At 36.3% G+C, this 24,830-nt stretch overlaps 1 protein-coding gene and 1 long non-coding RNA gene across 2 annotated transcripts in view; one reads left to right on the forward strand and one right to left on the reverse strand.

Annotated features, from left to right (window-relative positions):
- LOC115434546 (latent-transforming growth factor beta-binding protein 1-like) overlaps positions 1-24,830 on the forward strand; it is a 152,468-nt gene that overhangs the window by 53,909 nt on the left and 73,729 nt on the right. Inside the window, exon 4 of the mRNA XM_030156580.1 lies at positions 21,534-21,685. Coding sequence (XP_030012440.1) covers positions 21,534-21,685 — 152 coding nt within the window. The remainder of the gene's footprint in view (positions 1-21,533; positions 21,686-24,830) is intronic.
- Positions 363-18,121, reverse strand: LOC115434569 (uncharacterized). Its single transcript, XR_003937554.1, has 3 exons — positions 18,052-18,121; positions 8,444-8,447; positions 363-376 (listed from the first exon to the last, which is right to left on the reverse strand). It is a non-coding gene; the product is annotated as an uncharacterized LOC115434569 (long non-coding RNA).

Genomic DNA, 24,830 nt, shown 5'->3' on the forward strand with positions numbered 1-24,830 from the left:
AGAAAACAAAAACTAATAAAAACTATCAAACCTGCTCTAAAAACAAATTAAAACAAACTGAATTAGAGAAAAAAAGTCCAAACTAAATAAAACTAAACTAGAATGAAAAATCCAAAACTATTCGAACCTTGCATGAAATACATTAGCTCAGTTATTAGCGACCTCTGCTCATTCACATTGCAAAAGCCTCTCCAGTTTGTTCAGGCATGTGTTAAGGATGCTTACTAAACACTTCCCTTCAGAGGTTTCTGTGTTTGTTTATGTGGGCAGACTCAGTGGGGTAAACCCAGAACATGCTGTGGGGGGTCCAGTATCCCATCTGGCCAGGGTCTCCTCAGGATCCCCCAGGACGACTGTCTGGGCAGCCTCGCATATTCTGCCTGCCAGCACTGCCTAGAACTGGATAAGTGGCAGAGAATGGATGGATGGAAGGAGATTTGTTTGTAACTTATGAAGAATTTTCAGCTGTTTAGCTTCAGAAACTGACCTGCTGATTAGAATTATTGGCTACCTTCAAGTACAGTACGTTCATTTAGGTTTTGAAACTTGATAAAAACATGATTGAAATTCCAAATGTTTACCTTTTTGTGAATGTGTCTTCTACAACTGAATGCTTTTTTGGGAATTTTAAAACTTTATTTAGAATTAACTCCAAATATCTGAATATTTAGCTGGTATAGGGATCATGACTCATGATTAGGGCTGTAGGAAAATATCAGTTCTGCAATATATTGTGATATTTAATTTCACAATACTGTATCGATTTTAAAAAAGTACTAAATCGATATTTTTTGGTGTTTATTCAAATGCAGATATTGTGCAGGTTCATTTTTGGGTTTTTTTGTTTTTCTTTTTTGTTTATATTTTATTCATTATTATTAAACACTCTTTTATTCACTAATGTTAGTTCCTTTGTTGGGATGGAACTCAAATCCTGTTCTGATGTTAGTTCTGAACTAATAGAATCTGAACATTTGAACAGGATCTGAAACTGGAATGTCTGTAAAACAGAAATTCAGTTTGAACACAGGAACATTTTGTGATAGAACATTAGATCCTGTTGGGATCAAATAAAAATGTGTTTAGTATTTATGCAGATTTCTGGTGTAATTCAATTCTTCAAGAAAATAATCAAAAATTAAATTAAAAGAAACAACAAAAAATTGCCTTTTTAACAGTATCATGGTGTATTGTGATATATTGTATCGTGATTCTAGTATTGTGATTTGTATCGTATCGCCAGATTCTTGCCGATACACAGCCCTAATGCCAGCCATCATGAATTCCAATGTTTTCTCTGAGGTGCCTGTAGTTGAAATATCAGTTTTCAGTTGATACACCTATAGTTATGTGGTATTTGGTAGGTTGGTGAGATTTGCCAAACTCATGGATGTGTTCCCAGTTTTGTGAGTTCAGGTTTTGTAATCAATTCAAGTGATTGGTCCTGAAACTAAAGGACCATGGTTCACACACTGTACAAAAGCAGTGTGTGATCACTAGTCAGCTGGCCTCCATGTCCATGTCCTCAGGATATTTGAACATTGTGTTGAACACGTGCTGCTGTTGGAGTACATTTTATTTCAGTGTGTTGAGAACAGGATGGATGGCAAGACAGAGCCCTGTGGAATCCCAGTGGTTGAAATGTGGGTGGATTTGAACCTGTCCACTGTGACATGTTGAGGTCTGTGTTTCAAAGTGGCCATCTGAAATAGATGTAGTTAAGAATCTTCAAGAATGACACAAATCTATGATAAGAGTGTTTCAGATGAACAGTTCTGATTTCATCGATGTATTGGAGAGATACACAGAACTAATGGACAGGCCTGGAACACTCCTGTAATGTTGTTTTCTGTCACTGCAGTTAGGTGTCAGTCCAGTATACATGTTTTCAGAGGTTAGAGCTTTGATCCACCTGACCTGTAGTAGCGCTACCACCCTTTGAATATTAATGCTTTGTCAATAATGTTGGATTACTGACTATCTCAGCATTTGTGGGATTTTTAAGAAAAAAGAAAACATAGGACTGCTTCAACTTTTGTAACATAAGGACGACTTCTGATAAACAAGGAAAAAAAGAAACAAATGTAACGTGGTTGAAAAAAAGAGACGTAAACATGTGCTGTGTCACTGTTAGCTTTAATTACCAGAATAAATATTCTGCTCATCAATTCAAAATGTAATGTACTCTGGGTCTTACATCCTCCCCAAACTCTTTAGAGGTTAAACTGTCCTGGGGTTAAAGGTTAACTCACTGTATTGTGTCTGTAAGGGAACTGGGTCTGTGCATTTTACCAGTTCTAACAGACACCCAGTACCTGCATAAGCACAGAACCAAGTGTCGTAGCCATCCCGTGGGTCCGGCAGCCTGCTGATGTGCGTCCTCTCCAGTCCGCCTGCCCTCAGTCCCAGTTTTTACTCATAATCTGCCAGCGAGCGAGCGGCTTGTGCTGAGGTTCAGTGGGTTCATTACAGCGGGCCAGACTGTGTCAGCTCTCGCGGGGAAGAAGACTTGGACGGCTCGAGTACAGAGGTCGGCGCTGGATTGTGATTGTGGCCAGAGCAGTGAAGGCCGAGCCCCCCCCCCCCCGCACACCGCACACCCCCCCCGCGCACCTCACTCCCCCAGAACTGACTCACTCATGTGTTTATGCAGAAAAGCGTCAAATCTGCTGTCTGAAACCCAACACTCACAGGCTCTTGTAACCGTTTCTTGGCCGCTCTCCAAACTCTTCCCTTACTTTTTTAATTTAACGGCGCAGTCGTTGCCAGTGCAGGACCGTGCCAGGTATTTTGTTGAGGCTGGAATCAGATCTTATGTTTAAGATGTCTGTCTCATGGCTCAGCTTTTTAATCTCTCTGTTGTTGTCAAACTCAGGACCAAACATCTATAGAAAGAGTTTTTCATCCACCACAGACTCATTTGGTCTACACACTGGCCAGGGTCTGAACTCCCTTAATGCTTCCTTGGCATTAGCCTGGTTTCAACTTTTTGGCATCTCCAAAACTGTCAGGAAACTCCAGACTTGACACAACCATGCATCAGTGTTTACTCTGGCTTTTAAATGGCAGAAAATGTTAAAAACACAGAAACACACACACACACATGCACTAGGGCTGTGTATCGGCAAGAATCTGGTGATACGATACAAATCACAATACTAGGAACATGATACGATATATCACGATACTGTTAAAAAGGCAATTTTTTAATTGGTTTTGTTTCTTTTTAAATCATTCTTTCCTTGAAGAATTGAATTACACCAGTGATCTGCACAAATACTAAACACATTTTTATTTGATCCCAACAGGATCTAACGTTCTATCACAAAATGTTCCTGTGTTCAAACTGAAATTCTGTTTTACAGACATTACAGTTTAAGATCCTGTTCAAATGTTCAGATTCTATTCAGAACTAACATCAGAACTAGGGGTGTAAGAAAATATTGGTTCTGCAATATATCACAATATTTCATTTCATAATACTGTATCGATATTAAAAATACTGTATCGATATTTTTAGGTATTTATTCAAATGCAGATATTATGGAGGTTCATTTTTTTTTTGTTTTTCTTTTTTATTTCTATTTTATTAATTACATTATTACAACATTATTTAACACTCTTTTATTCAATAATATTAGTTCCTTTGTTGGGATTGAACTCAAATCCTGTTCTGATGTTAGTTGTGAACTAATAGAATCTGAACATTTGAACAGGATCTGAAACTGGAATGTGTGTAAAACAGAATTTCAGTTTGAACACAGGAACATTTAATGATAGAACATTAGATCTTATTGGGATCAAATAAAAATGTGTTTAGTATTTGTGCAGATTTCTGGTGTAATTCAATTCTTCCAGGAAATAATCATTTAAAAAAAAAAAAGAAACAAACAAAAATTGCCTTTTTAACAGTATCATGATATATCTTGATATATTGTATCATGATCCTAGTATTGTGATTTGTATTGTATCGCCAGATTCTTGCCGATACACAGCCCTAATCATAACATTATTTTTTTGCAATCTCAACAAAGGAACTAACATTATTTAATAAAAGAGTGTTCAATAATAATGAATAACATGTGAACAAAAAAACACAAATGAACCTCCACCATATCTGCATTTGAAAAAATACCTAAAAATATCGATACAGTATTTTTTAATATCGATACAGTATTGTGAAATAAAATATCGCGATATGTTGCAGAACCAATATTTTCTTACAGCCCTAACACACACACACACACACACACACGCACACACACACACACACACACACACACACACACACACACACACACACACACACACACTGGTCAGCACTTCCAAATCAAGCATCCATGTGGTTGTATTTAGACTATTTGGTTTGTCTGTCAGAGTGCCATGTGTGAAACTCTTCTTCATGGGGCCTTCCCTGGCATGGACTAAAGACTACATAATACATTAGTCTGCATCCTCACACTTGACACTGACATGAAATGAAACCTTATTGATTTCCATTCCCGGTGCACAGTAATAGGATGCAGCAAAAACAATACGTGTGTGTGTATAAATCAGGGTCAGAGCCGGTGCTGCTCCTGTTACGCGCTGTATCTGAAGTTTTATTACATTTTTGCTGGAAATGTGTTGAAATGGAGTATACGCAGAGTTGTTGAGTTACAGTCTGGAGGTATGTCTCATGTGGGCCGCCACTGAGGAAGTAAATACAGGAGGCAGGTTCTGTGTTGTGGATTAGTACAGATCGCTGAGACATTCGGTTTTTAGCTGCTGTTATTTATGGATGCATGATTTGAACGAGATTCTGGATCCAAAAACGATGGACCTGCCTACAGGTGGGTGCAGGTGTTCAGGTGATTTAAAACCTCTATGGGTTTAAAACAGGGGTGTCAAACTCAAACTCAAAAATTTAGTTCAGTTCCACATTCAGCTGAATTTGATCTGCAGTGGGCCGAACCAGTAAAATAATAACAGAATAATATATAAATAATGTCAACTCCAAACTTTTCTATATGTTTTAGAGCGAAAAAAGTAAATTTACATTATGAAAAGGTTTGCATCTACAAACTATCCTTTCAAAAGATGTGAATAATGTGAACAAACTGAAAAAATCAGTGTAATTTTAACACTATTCTGCCTCAGTTTATCATTTCCACATGTACATTAGAACGTACAGATCACAGTGGATCTACACACACACAGAACATTTAATAACAGACAGAATATTGTTAAAATTGTATGTACTTCTCTTAAGACATTTCAGGTTGTTCACATTTCTTGCAAAATTAAACTTTGCTTTAGTGTAAATACATGAAAATATTTACATTTACAAAGAGAAATATTTGTTGTCATTATTTTCATGTTATTCTGATAGTATTTTACTGGTCTGACCCACTTGAGATTGCATTGGTCTGAATGTGGAACCTGAACCTATTTTAGTGTAATTTTTGCATTTCACAAATTCATCCCCAGGGCCAGACTGGACCCTTTGGCGGGCCGGACTTGGCCCCCGGGACGCATGTTTGACACCTGTGGTTTAAAACATTTAAAACATCTATGGCACAGGTGTCAAACATGTGTCCCGGGGGCCAAATCCGGCCCGCCAAAGGGTCCAGTCTGGCCCGCAGGATGAATTTACGAAGTGCAGAGGATATTAACAGTCAAGGGTGTCAAACTTGAAAATAACAGCATAATAACCTAGAAATAATGACTCCAAATTTTCTTCTTGGTTTAATGTGAAAAAAATAATATGACATTATGCCTCTAAATAATGGCGACACAAATTTTTTTTCTCTTTGATTTATTACAAAGAACATTAAATTCTGATATCCTTTAATAATACGTCAATAATAAATAAATAATTATAAATAATAAAAAAAATTAACAATATTCTGCCTGTTTTGTGTCTTGGTAGATCTGATCTGTAATGCACATGTAGAAATCATAAGTTGAGGCAGAATATTGATCAAATTTTTCTTATTATTTCTTCTTATTTTTCTTCAGAAATTTCAGTTTTTTTCAGGTTATTCACATCCTTTTTGTTTGGATAGTTTGTAAAATGTATATGTTTTTAATAATTTAATGTTATTTTTACCATTAAAATAAGTTGGAGTTGTCATCATTTATAGGTTATTCTGTTATTATTTTACTGGTCCGGTCCACTGCAGATTAAATTGGGCTGAATGTGGAACCTGAAAGAACATGATTTTGACACCCTTGATCTATGGTATAAAAACAATGTCATGATTTCTGATGATTTGTGCAATCATATATTTACTGTCTGCAAGATTTACAAATCTTTTACATATTTATGACCTTCGGGGTAAGTGCTTTGTAGGCCGCAGGGGATTTTGTCTCTGCAGTACCGAGCGTGGCCACCAGTGGTCAGTAGTGGGACACCATATGTGTACTTCTACTTTAAAATGTTCAAAAATGATCTTAAGCAGGGGTATCAAACCCAGTTTAGCTCAGGGGCCACATACAGCTCAATGTGATCTCAGATGGGCCCGACCAATAAAATAATGGACACCTTAACCTTTACATAAGAATCCAAAATTTTCACTCTGTTGTAGTGTGAAAAAAAGTCAAATTGCATTATGAAAATATGAATAACCTGAACAACCATGTAGAACCTGACATTTCTTAAGAAAAATAAGTGCAATTTTAACTATATTATATTTCAACTTATCATTTATACATGTGCATTACACATAATGTTACACAAACGTGTGGTACATGTAGTGATGTAACAATATGAAAATGTCATATCACCGTAACTGTGACCAAAATTATCACAGTTTCATTATTATCGCGGTATTAAAATTGTGCTCAGACTGTTCAAAAAGTACTAATACACACACTGAAATAATTTAACCAAGTTGTATTTTTAAAAAATAAAAAAGAAACAAATACAATAATAGTCCCAGTGTCCCTTCTGTGTCAGAAACATTCCAATATTAACCCTTAGTGGTCTGAGCCTATTTTGTCTGTTTTTCAGTCCTTTTGATGTGGCCTTTATATACTATAGAAACAAATGTTTACTATACCCATGTTTGGGATCTGTTTTTTCAGCACATCTTCATCTATATCATCTACCTATTATTTTTTTCACTTTAACCTACTTTAAAAATACAAAAGGACAAAAAATGCAAAAAAAAAAAAAAAAAAATCCGATTTGAAAAATGTGTATAATTTCTTGCATAAACAACACACAGATGTTTAACGAACCTTTTCAAAGACTTTAAAAGTGAATATTGGTTCCAAATATTAGGTATATACAATTAAAATTGTTTTAAATTAAAATTATACTCAAATATTTGACATAAAAGCAGATTTTTACATAGGCGTTTTCTCTGGAAAAGTGCAGTAATCAAACACGGATATCATGAGAATTAGAATTTAAACGTAATACTAACCATCTGCAATTTTAGCGTAGTTATACTGTTAATCATTACATCCTTAGGTACATGGTACATTAATATGCCCTGTCCCTTTAAAAAAAAAAAAAAAAAAAAAAAAAAAAGGCAAAGTGCAAACGAAACATTGGATTCATACTTGAACAGTGGAGGTCTGCTGTTGTTGTTGACATGGGTGCAACAAATACACACAAACAAAACAAAACAGTATGAGCGTTGCAGCGTATGTTCAGTGGTCGGTCTTCTGTTCCTGTGTGTAGGATGTGATTCATTTGATGGAACATGGCAGAAGTCGGTTGTGTTTGGTGACGGTCCTTCACATGTTGTGCTTCCATGGGCTCATTTTGACTCTGCTGGACTTTTTTCATCTCAGGTGTCAGCGTGGTTGATGTGACGTCTGTTCCACACATGACTGATGCCTTTCTTTATTAATGCCACAGTTTAAAGATCAGAACATCAACCATAGTCTGAAAAACATGTTGCTGCAAATGCTGTTTTTCACTGCTTGATGTTTACATTCTGTGAGAAATTAAATGTGACAGCCATGGCAGTTCAAAGGAATCTACTGATTTACACAGGCTGAGTTAGGCGCACACAAAACTGTTTCTGAGCTATAAAGGCCTTTAGTCCAGGTGAGTGGGACTCTGTTGATACTATTAATTAAGGCAGAAGTAAACATTCTGTATGAGTGGTGTTCAGGTGTGGACCAGAGGAACTGTGGAGCTGTCAGTTGCCGTTTGAACCTGATTCAACTTTGATTGGATGTGACTTCATATTTAAGCCAATTGGCTCCTGTAGCAGCAGCAGTGCATCATGAAGCCAACTCAGCGACTGGAAAGAAACTACGAAACCAGGACAAACAGTCAGAGTTTAACAGTTCATTTGACTCAGACCAAGGTTATGATCATTAACGAAAACTAATGAAAGGACCAAAACTAGAATTGAAAAAACATTTTCGTTAACTGAAATAAATAAAAACTATAATTAAAAGAAAAAAACGATATCTAACTGAAACTGTATTGTGTGTTTACAAAACTAACTAAAACAGATAAAAATTATGAATAAAATTCCCTTCGTTTTTGTCTTTGTCAATGTCGGATTGATATGAAATTGATTTATTTGGCTCCAGCAATTTTCTGTGCTGTCTCCATACGACACTTTTTGCTCCGTCACTTGTGTTCACTTGTGGTTTCCAGTCGTCTTCTGGTCCCCACTCTACCTGGAAACATGGAGACTAAAGCAGCAGAGTCCTGTCTGGGATTGATTTGAATAGGAGCACAGAGAAGAAGAGAAAAGAGACCACTGAACTACAACTGAACTACAACTGAACTACAACTGAACTACAACTGAACTACAACTGAACTAAAACTAAACTGAAACTAAACTAAAACTAAACTGAAACTAAACTGAAACTAAACTAAAACTAAACTGAAACTAAACTGAAACTAAACTAAAACTAAACTGAAACTAAACTAAAACTAAACTGAAACTAAGCATTTAGAAAAGAATGAAAACTAATAAAGATGAGCAAACCTGCTCTAAAAACAAATTAAAACTAACTGAATTAGAGATAAAAAAGTCCAAACTAAATGAAACTAAACAAGAATGAAAAACCCAAAACTATTAGAACCTTGACTCAGACCAAAACAAAGAACCCCTCAGAGACCACAGTTAAACGTGTTACAGGTACAAGGGTGAGATGCTGTATGTCCTCAGGAAATGATGGATGCAGAGGTGAAAGCATCATGAATGTTTGTATTTGTCTGATGGACACAAACATGAGCAGTGGTCAGTAATGTGGAACAAAAGCAACAAACTCCTCTATTTTGTTTGACTGTTGGCCTGTTATTATTATATGGTTGTTTAGGTGTTTCACATGTTTACAGCCTTTTAATGTAATATAGTGTTTTTTTATGTTAGACTCTGTCCTCAGCTGAGCAGTAGAGTTGTGTATCGGCAAGAATCTGGTGATATGATACAAATCACAATACTAGGATCACGATACGATATATCACAATATATCATGATACTGTTAAAAAGGCAATTTTTTAAAATTGGTTTTGTTTCTTTTTTTAAAGATTATTTCATGGAAGATTTGAATTACACCAGAAATCTGCACAAATACTGAACACATTTTTATTTGATCACAACAGAATCTAATGAAATGTTCCTGTGTTCAAACTGCAATTCTGTTTTACAGACATTCCAGTTTCAGATCCTGTTCAAATGTTCAGATTCTATTAGTTCACAACTAACATCAGAACAGGATTTGAGTTCAATCCTAACAAAGGAACGAACATTATTTCATAAAACAGTGTTACATAAGAATAAATAAAATATAAACAAAAAAGAAAAACTAAAAAAAAAAGATCCTCCACAATATCTGCATTTGAATAAATACCTAAAAATATTGACACAGTACTTTATAATACTGATACAGTATTGTGAAAGGAAATATCGTGATATATTGCAGAACCGATATTTTCTAACAGCCCTATGAAAGACCCTCTGTTTGTACGTCAGTGACAGGATAAAAGACTGAATATGCACAGGAACAAATAGGTTTCAGTGTAATCCAGATTTTTCTTGTGGTCCCATGAGCGTACGCGTTAAAAACACAGATGAAACTACGTAACGTTAAAGAGGTGGAGGCTGGTCTAAGCTGTCGTTTCCCTCGGTTGTCCTCACCTCTCCACAAAAAAGAAAACCAAAAAAACCAAAAATGAACCTCCACAATATCTGCATTACAATAAATACCTAAAAATATCGATACAGTATTGTGAAATGAAATATTGCGATATGTTGCAGAACCAATATTTTCTTAAACCTCTGATCAGAGTGCAACCTAAGCTGGAAAAAACATGGTGAAAACTTGGTACAGTTTGGTTGTAACTCACCGTCACTTGGTGAGAAACTTGTGATTCACATTGTGAATAATGATTATTATTAGAGCCTGACTGAAATGGGATTTTTGGGGCCGATGCCGATACTGATACTGGGGGCTAAAAAAAGCCAATATCCAATATATCGGCCGATAACCGATATATTGGCTGATATATGAAATAAGAACACTGATCTACACAGGATATAATAATCTTATATTAGATAATTGTGGACAGGTGGATTAACAGTTGCATAAATCTTTGTTTATCTCACAAATATAATTTACACAACTTTCAAATGCAAACTATGCAATCACAAAAATAATTAGAATAAAAATCTGACTGAGCACACACTTCTGTTTTCACTCACACATTTGGATGTGTCTGCCACACAGCACTACAACTGCCCATGTGGACTAAGGACTAAACTGAGCATGTGCAGAGTGAATTAGGTGAGTCCTAAGTTGTTCCTGATTGGAGCAACTGCAAGAGTTACAACTGACCTGTGTTCCAGCTGTCCCCGGTCTCCCCTACACTAGTAACACCCAGGCCTGTCTGCAGAAGGAAACTGTGAGGGAGACAGGAAGTGCACGGACATGGGGGTGTGTGGGGGGGTGAATACTTCATAAGACGGGGGGGTGTTAGCGGTCCATCCTTGTCAGATCGCGTGGTAGCGGTCTGTGATTTTTGCTGGGGTCGGGGGGCTCGGAATGGGTGGTATAGGTCCGTGATTATGTGATTGTGTGTGTGGGGGTGATAGTGTCATTATCCGAGCGGAAGTGAAAGTGAAACTAACTTGCTTTACTGTTCCTCCAACTCTCCGGGCAACACACACACACACACACACACACACACACACACACACACACACACAGGTGGAGCGAGCAGCAGAATCTCTGCACAACAAAAACGTTAATACATCGGCTACATATTGGCTGATGTTGATTAATCGGCCGGCCGATTAATCGTTCAGGCTCTATTATTATCTTGTTAGGTGTCCAGATTCCAGACCCCTCCTGTAAACATGAACCTGGCGGATGTGAAACCCTTTCTTTTCCTTACGTAAAGTAAGCTTGAGTTTTGAGTTGAAAAGATAGAAGTGAATCTGTCCGTTTTTCTGATCTTGGACAGTGGTGGATGTGTGAACACTGTTCCAGAAGACTGGTGCTTCAGTGGATGAATGTCTGAATTTAGACCTACCACCCTCCCAGACCCCCCACCCCCCCACACACATAACATTAAAGGACGTTGTGGACAGACTGTTCGTGTCTCAACATGCATAGACACAAGCATGTCTGTATGTTCAGCGTTCCCTGTGAAACGGACACAAAGAACATGTGCAGCGCATACATACGTACACCAGAACATCCATGCACCCCACATACTGTACATGCACTGCACACAACTGTCCAACGTAAACACAAGAGTCTATTTGAGACACTGCAGGCTCACAGCACAAGTATTTACAAGGCTATCACTGTCTGTTTATTTATACTGCAACAGGGGTGGGGGGGGCTATCATATGAATGGGATGAAAATATAAGTGATTGACAAAATACTCTGGCCATGTTTGTCTCAAATCCTGGGCCTTCGTCTGCCACGGCCTCAGAAAGAAAGAAAGGCTGCCCACTGTCGCTGCTGTGTTTCCTATAGTTAACACCAATCTAATGCGGTTGTTTTTAGTAGTTTAAGGCTGCGTTTATTTGGTTGTTTTTAGTAGTTTAAGGCTGCGTTTATTTGGTTGTTTTTAGTAGTTTAAGGCTGCGTTTATTTGGTTGTTTTTAGTAGTTTAAGGCTGCGTTTATTTGGTTGTTTTTAGTAGTTTAAGGCTGCGTTTATTTGGTTGTTTTTAGTAGTTTAAGGCTGCGTTTATTTGGTTTTTAGTAGTTTAAGGCTGCATTTGTAAGGTTTGATTTGGTTGTTTTTAGTAGTTTAAGGCTGCATTTATTTGGTTGTTTTTAGTAGTTTAAGGCTGCGTTTATTTGGTTGTTTTAGTAGTTTAAGGCTGCGTTTATTTGGTTGTTTTTAGTAGTTTAAGGCTGCGTTTATTTGGTTGTTTTTAGTAGTTTAAGGCTGCGTTTATTTGGTTGTTTTTAGTAGTTTAAGGCTGCGTTTATTTGGTTGTTTTTAGTAGTTTAAGGCTGCGTTTATTGGGTTGTTTTTAGTAGTTTAAGGCTGCGTTTATTTGGTTGTTTTTAGTAGTTTAAGGCTGCGTTTATTTGGTTGTTTTTAGTAGTTTAAGGCTGCGTTTATTTGGTTGTTTTAGTAGTTTAAGGCTGCGTTTTTTGGTTGTTTTTAGTAGTTTAAGGCTGCGTTATTTGGTTGTTTTTAGTAGTTTAAGGCTGCGTTTATTGGGTTGTTTTTAGTAGTTTAAGGCTGCGTTTATTGGGTTGTTTTTAGTAGTTTAAGGCTGCGTTTATTTGGTTGTTTTTAGTAGTTTAAGGCTGCGTTTATTTGGTTGTTTTTAGTAGTTTAAGGCTGCATTTATTTGGTTTTTAGTAGTTTAAGGCTGCATTTGTAAGGTTTGATTTGGTTGTTTTTAGTAGTTTAAGGCTGCATTTATTTGGTTGTTTTTAGTAGTTTAAGGTTGCGTTTATTTGGTTGTTTTTAGTAGTTTAAGGCTGCGTTTATTTGGTTGTTTTTAGTAGTTTAAGGCTGCGTTTGTAAGGTTTGATTTGGTTGTTTTTAGTAGTTTAAGGCTGCGTTTGTAAGGTTTGATTTGGTTGTTTGTAGTAGTTTAAGGCTGCATTTATTTGGTTGTTTTTAGTAGTTTAAGGCTGCGTTTATTTGGTTGTTTTTAGTAGTTTAAGGCTGCGTTTATTTGGTTGTTTTTAGTAGTTTAAGGCTGCGTTTATTTGGTTGTTTTTAGTAGTTTAAGGCTGCGTTTATTGGGTTGTTTTTAGTAGTTTAAGGCTGCGTTTATTGGGTTGTTTTTAGTAGTTTAAGGCTGCGTTTATTTGGTTGTTTTTAGTAGTTTAAGGCTGCGTTTATTTGGTTGTTTTTAGTAGTTTAAGGCTGCATTTGTAAGGTTTGATTTGGTTGTTTTTAGTAGTTTAAGGCTGCATTTATTTGGTTGTTTTTAGTAGTTTAAGGCTGCATTTATTTGGTTGTTTTTAGTAGTTTAAGGCTGCGTTTATTTGGTTGTTTTTAATAGTTTAAGGCTGCGTTTATTTGGTTGTTTTTAGTAGTTTAAGGCTGCGTTTATTTGGTTGTTTTTAGTAGTTTAAGGCTGCGTTTATTTGGTTGTTTTTAGTAGTTTAAGGCTGCGTTTATTTGGTTATTTTTAGTAGTTTAAGGCTGCGTTTATTGGGTTGTTTTTAGTAGTTTAAGGCTGCGTTTATTTGGTTGTTTTTAGTAGTTTAAGGCTGCATTTGTAAGGTTTGATTTGCAGACTAATGTGAGTTAAATGTCACTAAACATAGCACAGTTGGAGCCTGTTGGAATTCCATCAGTTTCTCAGGATAGACTAGTACACTGAACCAAGTGAAGATGGAACTAATGATACTGATGAGACAGGAGGAGCATAGAGGAGGAGAGTTTCTTTTTCACAGGCAGATCAAAATCAAATCAAACTTTATTTATATAGTGCCAAATCCTAACCAAACATGGCCCGTCTCCGCCCCTCTCTGTCACAATCTGCTGCTGAAATCCTCATTCATGCATTCATCACCTCCAGACTCCATTACTGCAGTAGCCTCCTGTATGCTCTCCCCTCCTCCTATCTCCAAAAATTGCAAAACATTCAGAATTCTGTTGCCCGCCTCCTCACTCGCTTCTGCTCCAGAGACCACATCACCCCCATTCTCAAACAACTCTACCCCCCCCCCCCCCCCCCCCCCCCCCCCAGTATCATACCACATCCAATACGAGCTCCTCCTCCTCACCTACAAGTCCCTCCATAACCTGGTCCCTCCCTATCTCACCGATCTCCTTAAGCAGCACCCCCCCCACACACACACACACACACTAGAACAAAGCACCGGATCTTGGGGGACCGAGCCTTCGCAGCAACTTTAAGTTGACAGTTAAATCTCATAAATAGAAAGGAAATATTTGTGAAATTATGATACATTTGCAAATGTGTTTTAACTGTATTTTTCTGTAAAAAAAGAAAAAAAATCTTTAAAAAAAAATGAAATTTTATGGTTTTTTCACAGTTACAGTTTTTTCATGTGATTTTCCATTTGACATGTAAAATCAGTCTGTTTTTGTCATTTCATTGATATTTTCCTGTATCTTGAAAATATAGGAAAAATCTGTAAAATAAACAGTGAAAGTTCTGTTAAATTACAGATTTTTTTTTACAGTGTAGGACGTATGACGCAGGGGTAGATGAAACACTGCATGTTGCACATTTTGAGACTTGAAAATTGCTGTTCACAAGGAGTAACGTCATGGAGGGTTTGTCCACTGTTTATGTACTGTCTATGACTTCGACTCAAAGATGAATTGATTAGATTTGGATGAACATGAACAGTTTATGATGCACTGATAGTGGATCCATCTGTTTGAACTGTGAAACAAGTACTGCCTGTTGATAATGATCGTACACCAGATGACCAATCATGAGCTGCTGTGTGCTCCTACATGAAGGGCTGATCATGCAGTATATGACCTGAATACCTCAGACATACTAACAGTGTTGTTTAGCTGGATGGATGGATGGCACGCAGCATGTGACAGAAGGCTCATTTCAACCAGAAAAGCCCTGTGGCGGGACTTGGATGTTCACATCATGTCTTATGGACATCTGTGTGTTTGTATTATGAAAGCCTCCACCTCCCCAGCAGTTTGCTTGTACTGGTACCAGTTAGGGATGTAACGATATGAAAATTTCATATCACGGTTATTGTGACCAAAATTATCACGCTTATCATAATTATCAAGGTTATAATAGTTTTGGATTTTTCATTCTAGTTTAGTTTTATTTAGTTTTGACTTTTTTTCCATTAATTCAGTTCGTTTTAATTAGTTTTTAGAGCAGGTTTGCTAGTTTTTATTAGTTTTCATTTTTTTCTAAATGCTTAGTTTTAGTTTAGTTGTAGTTTAGTTGTAGTCTAGTGGTCTCTTTTCTCTTCTTCTCTGTCGTCGTTTTCAAATAAATCCCAGACAGGACTCTGCTGCTTTAGTCTCCATGTTTCCAGGTAGAGTGGGGACCAGAAGACGACTGGAAACCACAAGTGAACACAAGTGACGGACCTTAAATATCATATGGTGCTGTTAGCTAAAATGGCTAGAGCGAAATAAATTGATTTCGTATCAATCCGACATTGACAAAAACGAAGGGAATTTTATCCATTATTTTTATCTGTTTTAGTTAGTTTCATAAGCACACAATACAGTTTCAGTTAGTTATCGTTTTTTTTTTTTTTTTTAAATCATAGTTTTAATTTATTTCAGTTAACGAAAATGTTTTGACAATTCTAGTTTTCATTAGTTTTCGTTAATGATAATTACCTTGATTATTATTGTGGTATTATTGAAATTGTGCTCAAAATGTTCAAAAAGTATTAATACACACACTGAAATAATTTAACCAAGTTATATTTTGACCAAAAAAACCCCCAAACAAATAAAATAATTGGCACAATGTCCCTTCTGTTGCAGAAACATTCAAATATTAACCCTTAGTGGTCTGAGCCTATTTTGTCTGTTTTTCAGTCCTTTTGATTTTGACTTTCACAGACTTTAAAAGTGAATATTGGTTCCAAATATTAGGTATATAAAATTAAAATTGTAATAAATTAAAACTATACTCAAATATTTGACATTAAAGCAGATCTTTAAATAGGCGTTTTCTCCGGAAAAGTGCGTTAATCAAACACGGTTATTGTGACAATTAGAATTTAAATGGTAATACTAACCATCTGTGATTTTACTGCGGCTTATCGTTACAGCGGTAATGGTTACATCCCTAGTACCAGTCCTTCTGATGAGGCTGATGGGTGGAAGAAGAGCAGTAATCTTTATTTCTGTGTGTTGCTAAAGCTGGAGCATCTCCTGCAGTCATGTCAGCAGCCTCCTTTTGTCTGTTTGTAGGAACTGATCTCTGTAAGTAAGTTGAGATAAGCTGCTGATCTGTACTATGTGTGACTACTGGTGGTGGGCAGTATACCCGTTATTTGACTCTCACTGATGTCATATGCTGCAACGATATAGATTTTGCAATACTGTAATTACTGTGATAAATGTGTGGTGGGTTTCCTGCACAAATATTAGATCCAGTTGGAGCATAATGGAGAATTAATCCTTCCGGTTATATTAGCAGTTTACTCCAGCTGCACCCTTTCATAAAATTAATGTGCGCACTAGGGATGCAAATGATCAATTAATCCATTAATCATTAGTTGGTTGACCTTATCGATCGATTCACAATTAATTGATAAATGGTGATTTTCCTGAGACCCTGAATTTCTCTTTGGAAAGGGTCTGTAAGAATAAAAGTTAAATACTGTTTATATACTTGATGATAAAAGCATGTCCTATTCCTTAATGATCGATTTATTGAACCATTGGATACAAAACAATGACATTTATGGAGTAGAACGAAAGAAATTCAACAGAGAAATAAAATAAAATGAATGGATCTGAAGAGGAGCAGTTTAGAACAAATGGGCATTTATGAGTTTGGATCACTGACACGATGGAGTGAGACCCCCCCCGCTATTTTCCAGTGGCCACCAGGGTGACGGCGGGACATAATGTGAGACATCCCTGTGTCCTGGATCAGGTTTTCAACCCCTGTCTCACTGACCAGATAGTCCAGATGACCATGGACTAGACTGACCTCCAGGCAAAACACTCCGATCCTATACTGACCCCGCATTAGGGTGTGTATTTAGGTGTGTGTGTGTGGGGGGGGGGGGGGCACCACTCCCACAAACAGACGGCTGGTCTGTGTCTGTCTCCACCATGTCCATAAAGACATTCTAACTCATCAACGCCATAATCTGGTTCAATGACTGGCTATCCCAGCCGCAGCGTCACAGCACGGACCAACCAGCAGCCTTCAGACAGGTGTGGACAAGAACAATTAACCCACAATTAATAACACTGGGTTACAAAAAAATGGTTTTTTTTGCAAGTTGTCTAGGTTTTTTCAACTGAATTAGGACCATTTTGCAGCGCTAAATCCAAAAATGACGTGTTTTTCTCAATCACGTCAGGTTTTTTTGCTAATTTGATTTTGAAAAATTTGATCTTCTCACAAAATATAATAATTAATACCAAAATAAGATTGGTAAGCACACTTTATGAAACTTGTGACTTGATTCCTGTTAGGTACAATGGTGTATTCAGCGCAGATGTAGCAGAATACGTCAGGCTTATTTTTGCAAGATCTTCTAGTCGAAGCCATTTCATTCACCTGTAATATTAAAAAAAACAATCGTAAATTGGCGAAAGTAAAATCTTCAGAACTTGTTTATTGCAAGAAATATGAAAGAATTTTGTATCATATGATGTGAAAATGCCCATAAATGTAAGCAAAAATGTTAAAAAGCCGATATGTGGCATAGTTCAGAAAGTTGACCTGATTGAGCAAAATGAATGTGATTTTTGGATTCAGCACCAAAATGATCCTAAATCAGCTCAAAAAACTGAAACAAAAAATTTGTTGTTGACCAGTGTTATTTAATCAAGCAAATTCTTATTGACAATTAATTGACAGTCGATTAATTGTTTACATCCCTAGTGTGTACTCTTTAAGACAAAAGGTGGCTGATGGGTAAATGACATGTTTCAGAGAAGCGGGTGACATGCAAAAAGAGCTGTAATCATGTTTTCAGAAGACCGCTTCCTTTCATGATTTAATACCATGATAAAATACCATTATCGGAATAAGAGGGGAAAAAAAACCTGACATAAATCTGATGCCATACCCCCCCCCGTGACTATTAGGGCTGTGTATCGGCAAGAATCTGGCGATACAATACAAATCACAATACTAGGATCATGATACAATATATCACAATATATCATGATACTGTTAAAAAGGCAATTTTTTTGTTCTTTTCTTTTTTTTAAAATGATTATTTCCTGGAAGAATTGAATTCCAGCAGAAATCTGCACAAATACTAAACACATTTTTATTTGACCCCAACAGGATCTAATGTTCTATCACCAAATGTTCAAACTGTGTTCAAACTGAAATTCTGTTTTACAGACATTCCAGTTTCAGATCCTGTTCAAATGTTCAGATTCTATGAGTTCACAACGAACATCAGAACAGTATTTGAGTTCAATCCCAACAAAGGAACGAACATCTGCCTCTCACAGTAAAAAGTGCTTTTAGGATGCTTCAAATAACCATTATTTAATAAAACTGTGTTAAATAATAATATAAAATATAAACAAAAAGATAAACATGGAACTAAAATGAACCTCCACAATATCTGCATTTGAATAAATACCTAAAAATATTGATACAGTACTTTTTAATATCGATACAGTATTGTGAGATGAAATATTGCGATATATTGCAGAACCCATATTTTCTACCACCTGTAGTGACTCCATGATAATAGCTGAGCTCCTGGGCTGTTTGAGTGGAGCTGTGGTGTTCCGGCTGCAGTAGACAGAGCTGACTGTGTACAGTTCGTTTGACCTAATTAAGGTGATCCTCTGTGCATCTGGACTGGCATTCACAGCATGACTCTGAATATTAAAGGGTGGAGACGATGCCCCAGTGTTCCCACCCCCTAACAGCTGACCAAACAGGGACGTTTTCATTCTGTCTTTTATTTTTACCTCAAGACCAGGCCAGCATCTGTGGGACAGCATGTCAGACCATATACAAGCCCAGGGGTCAAAGGTCAGCTCTTCTGCTCATCCTTTCTGTTTGTGCCAGTGTCTGATGGAGCTGAGGTCGGTCCTCCACGTGTCTGGGTCTGTTTATCCCGCATTAACACACACAACAGCGTCAGGGACACTCATGATGGACTGACCTCATGCCAGCTTATGAAACCAGCAGAGCAGCTGGTTCTGCCTGATGATGCTGAGGTGTTTGGGACAGATCCTTGACAATGATCAACAAGAAGCAGTGTTTCAGAAATAAGGCTGTTAGAAAATATCGGTTCTGCAATCTATCACGATAATTCATCTCACAATACTGTATCGATATTAAAAAGTACTGTATCGATATTTTTAGGTATTTATTCAAATGCAGATATTGTGGACGTTCATTTTTGTCTTTTGTTTTTCTTTATTCTTTATATTGTATTTATTATTATTTAACACTGTTTTAGTAAATAACTGTTATTTGAAGCATCCTAAAAGCACTTTTTACTGTCTGAGAGGCAGATGGTAGTTCCTTTGTTGGGATTGCACAAAAATAAAGTTCTGATGTTAGTTGTGAACTAATAGAATCTGAACATTTGAACAGGATCTGAAACTGGAATGTCTGTAAAACAGAATTTCAGTTTGAACACAGGAACTTTTGGTGATAGAACATTAGCTCTTGTTGGGATCAAATAAAAATGTGTTTAGTATTTGTGCAGATTTCTGCTGTAATTCAATTCTTCAAGGAAATAATCATTTAAAAAAAAAGACACAAAGAAAAAATTGCCTTTTTAACAGTATCGTGATATATCGTATTGTGATCCTAGTATTCTGATTTGTATCGTATCACCAGATTCTTGCCGATACACAGCCCTATTCAGAAACCAGTTGTTTCTGGTCTAGACCTGCACAAAAAATATATGAATAACCTGAAAACACTGATATTTCTTCAGAAAAATCAGTGCAATTTTCTCAGTCTTCTTCCTCCACTTCTCATTAGTCCATGTGCATTCTGGATCAGATCTGCAAAGACACTAAACACTGAGGAACAGGAAGAAAAGAGTTCAAACTGGACTGAATTTAATACAGACATTTCAGGTTGGACACATTTGTTCAGGTTAGTCACATTTTATCGTTTCAGGATAGTTTGGAAATGTAAATATTTTCATAATTTAATGTTATCTTTTTGTAGAAAGACAAGACAAAGACAAAAATTTGAAGTTGTCATTATTTATAGACATAATGTAATATTTTCTTCACATCAGACTGAGAAGAAAATATGGAGTCGTTCTTTTTTTGAAGGATATTTTACTTCAGATCATATTGGTCTGTATGTGGAACCTGAACTAAAATGAATCGCATGTTTGAGACCCCTGATCTAAAGATAAGACCATAGTACGATGATGTTTGTGCATTTATTAAAACCATTTTGTGATATGAAATACCAAATACCTGCTTCATGATGTGTATCTTTGGAACACTGCAGATGTTTTGATGAGAGAAGACCTTTATTTAATTAAGATCATACTTACAGCAACTTACAAAAATATTGCTCAAACTGGCCCCAGAAGTATCAGCGTTATGTGAAAAATGTGATCGCACAGAGCCAGATTTACTCCACTGTTATGGTATGAGCCTCACACTTTTGGACTGCCATGTCCTTTTTTTCAAAATGTTCAATTCCACATAAGAGCAGACCAAGGTTGGAATAGTTTTGGATTTTTCATTATAGTTTAATTTTATTTAGTTTGGACTTTTTTTCCTCTAATTCAGTTAGTTAGTTTTAATTAGTTTTTAGAGCAGGTTTGATAGTTTTTATTAGTTTTCATTTTTTTTCTAAATGCTTAGTTTTAGTTTAGTTTAGTTTAGTTGTAGTTCAGTGGTCTCTTTTCTCTTCTTCTCTGTGGTCGTATTCAAATAAATCCCAGACAGGACTCTGCTGCTTTAGTCTCCATGTTTCCAGGTAGAGTGGGGACCAGAAGACGACTGGAAACCACAAGTGAACACAAGTGACGGACCAAAAAGTGTCGTATGGTGACACTAGCTAAAATTGCTAGAGCGAAATAAATCGATTTCGTATCAATCTGACATTGACAAAGACAAAAACGAAGGGAATTTTATCCATAATTTTTATCCGTTTTAGTTAGTTTTATAAACACACAATACAGTTTGAGTTAGTTATGGTTTTTTTTCTTTTAATTCTAGTTTTTATTTATTTCAGTTAACGAAAATGCTTTTTCAATTCTAGTTTTCGTCATTTAATTAGTTTTCGTTAACGATAATAACCTTGGTAACAATCACAGCGCCAACTGAGCCTTAACTCTTCATGTTAACTATTTGTTTTTTCTATCAGTAAAGTACAATAAAACTTCATGTCAGGGTATTCAAGTGTGTTGTTTTCTTCCAGCCCTGCTTACATATATTTAATTTAACCCCTGAATGTGTTCTCCTGTCCCTCCAGGATCCGGCCCATCCCCGTCCACCCGGGTCAGAGCCAGCAGTACGTCATCAAACCCAAATACTACCACACACACACCACACACACTCAGAGTCATGTCCAGTCCACACCTGAGAGGCCCATCCCCCTGACAGTGGGACACACCCCCCTCCACGGTGAGTCACAGCTCCTACACATGACCATCAGCATGTTCAGGATGTTCTAGGAACTGTCAGAAGGACAGACACAGGAAGCTGGTATGGTTAGGGCTGTTAGAAACTAGCGGTTCTGTAATATATCGCAATATTTCATTTCACAATACTGTATCAATATTAAAAAGTACTGTGTCAATATTTTTAGGTATTTATTCAAATGCAGGTATTGTGGAGGTTAATTTTTGTTTTTCTTTTTTGTTTATACTCATTTGTCATGTCTGAAATTGTGTTTGTGATTCCTCAAATAGTGCGTTAGACCGGGGGGTCCCACAGTGGGGTACGTGTACCCCCAGGGGTACTTGGAAGAAGCCCAGGGGATACTTGACATTTTTTTGGAAAAATACATTAAATAAGTCATCATGTACTGAATGCAAAATAAATAATGAGAATTAATGCTGAACTATAAAACACTATTAATACATTTCTATAATAGTTTTATTGTCAATCATCTTGTTGAAGCTTTGGTAACATTTGAAGAACATTTATATTTTATATGATTCAAAATGAGTTTATTTGAGTAGATAAGGAATTATTTTTTGTTGATGAAAGGTTCATTTTTTAATTAATGACCAATTCATGTATTTTTCTTATCAGTGAAAGAGGGCACATTTCAGTTTATAGTTTACACACAAAATTGTTTTTTTAAAAAGTTGTTATTTTTTATATGTTACAGTTAAATAGATGTATTTTGTTTACTAAGTTTCGTAAATATAAACAGACACCTTTGGCACAGGAACAAATCTTGCCTAAATTTTTTCAATCAAAAATGCTGAAGTGAGAGTTGGGGGTACTTGGATAAAAAAAAAAAAGTCTGTTTCAGGGGGTACTCCACTGTAAAAGGTTTGAGAACCACTAGGGCTGTGTATCGGCAAGAACCTGGCGATACGATACAAATCATAATAGTAGGATCATGCAACGATATATCATGGTACATCACAATATATCACAATACTGTTAAAAAGGCAATTTTTTATTGGTTTTGTTTCTTTTTTCAAAGATTATTCCTGGAAGAATTGAATTACACCAGAAATTTGTACAAATACTAAACACATTTTTATTTGATCAGAACAGGATCTAATGTTCTATCACAAAATGTTCAAACTGTGTTCAAACTGAAATTCTGTTTTACACACATTCCAGTTTCAGATCCTGTTCAAATGTTCAGATTCTATTAGTTCACAACTAACATCAGAACAGGATTTTTGTGCGATCCCAACAAAGGAACTAACATTATTTAATAAAAGAGTGTTAAATAATACATAAAATATAAAAATAAGATAAACAAAAAAACTAAAATGAACCTCCACAATATCTGCATTTGAATAAATACCTAAAAATATCGATACAGTACTTTTAAATATTGATACAGTATTGCGAAATGAAATATTGCGATATATTGCAGAACTGATCTTTTCTTACACCCCTAAGAACCACTGGTGTATTTTAGCAGCGTCACAGAACACATTCCTTATAATGTAACAAATATGAAAGAATAACATCATAACATTTGCAGTTTGTGCCATTTTTGACATTAAAATGAGACTTAATTTTTTAGGAAAAAGCTTTCAGTACCCTAGAAAAAGTGATAATCTCCTGGGAAGTAGAAATAACAGGAAAACTATTAACCCTGGTTTCTACACACAGTCCACACGCATGCACAACCATCACATCTGCACCGGCCATGTGTGGACAGAGTGTGAAGCCTGCAGTCGTGCACTCACAGAATGTGTTCAAATTGCAGCTGTAGCTGTAATAGCATAAAGATTTAAGCATTGCCTGATGCTCGGGGCTGTCCAGAATGAATTATTAGACTCATTTTCTGAGGGCAATTTCAGACAAAGGCAGGGACTGTGAGAGCGAGAGATGGAAAGAACGAACCAGGCACAGAGATGAGGACGAGGAGACGACCGGATCAACAAGTGCCTGCGTGGGGGTGGGGTGGGGGGGCACCGGGGGGGTCAGGGTGACTAAAGGGAAGTCACTGATAGGGCTGTGTATCAGTAAGAATCTGGTGATACGATACAAATCCCAATACTAGGATCACGATACAATATATCACGATATATCATGATACTTTTTGTTACTTTCTCTTTTTTTTTCAAATCTTATTTCCTGGAAGAATTGAATTACACCTGAAATCTGCGCAAATACTAAACACATTTTTATTTGATCAGAACAGGATCTAATGTTATATCATAAAATGTTCCGGTGTTCAAACTGAAATCATATCTTGCAGACATTAGTTTTAGATCCTGTTCAAATGTTCATATTCTATTAGTTCAGAACTAACATCAGAACAGGATTTGAGTTCAGTCCCAACAAAGGAACTACCATCTGCCTCTCAGACAGTAAAAAGTGCTTTTGGATGATTCAGATAACCATTATTTAATAAAACAGTGTTAAGTAATAATAAAGAAAATATAAACAATAAAGAAAACCAAAAAACAAAAATGAACCTCCACAGTATCTACATTTGAATAAATACCTAAAAATATCGAGACAGTACTTTTTAATATCGATACAGTATTGTGAAATGAAATATCACGAGATATTGCAGAACCAATATTTTCTAACACCCTTAGATAACACGCCAATTAAAAGTGACGTGTATATTTACATGAGTTATGATATCACGTTGAATGTTTCATGAAGTTTACACTCATACATTCTTGTCCACATTCTTTTGTGACACTAAGATGGCAACGAGGTTCCAAAACAGCATAAAAACCCCAACAGGAGACATGACATTTTACCGTTAATACTTCTGTCCTGTTACCAGGGCTGTAAGAAAATATCAGCATCGCAATATATTGCAATATTTCATTTCACAATACTGTATCGATATTAAAAAGTACTGTCTCGATATTTTTAGGTATTTATTCAAATGCAGATATGGCAGAGATTCATTTTTGTTTTAGTTTTTCCAGTTCTTTTATTTCTATTTTCACATGGGTATTTTGTCCTTTTGTTTGTTTACCATAAAAGTACTATTGTGATATTGCAGGTCATACATGCATTTTTTTGAAACTGATAATGCTGTTTTGTGAAATAATGGATAATTCAGTCATCCTAAAAGCACTTTTTACTGTCTGAAAGAGGTAATTGT

Source organism: Sphaeramia orbicularis, chromosome 15 (assembly GCF_902148855.1).
Source record: "Sphaeramia orbicularis chromosome 15, fSphaOr1.1, whole genome shotgun sequence".
Lineage (NCBI taxonomy): Eukaryota > Metazoa > Chordata > Actinopteri > Kurtiformes > Apogonidae > Sphaeramia > Sphaeramia orbicularis.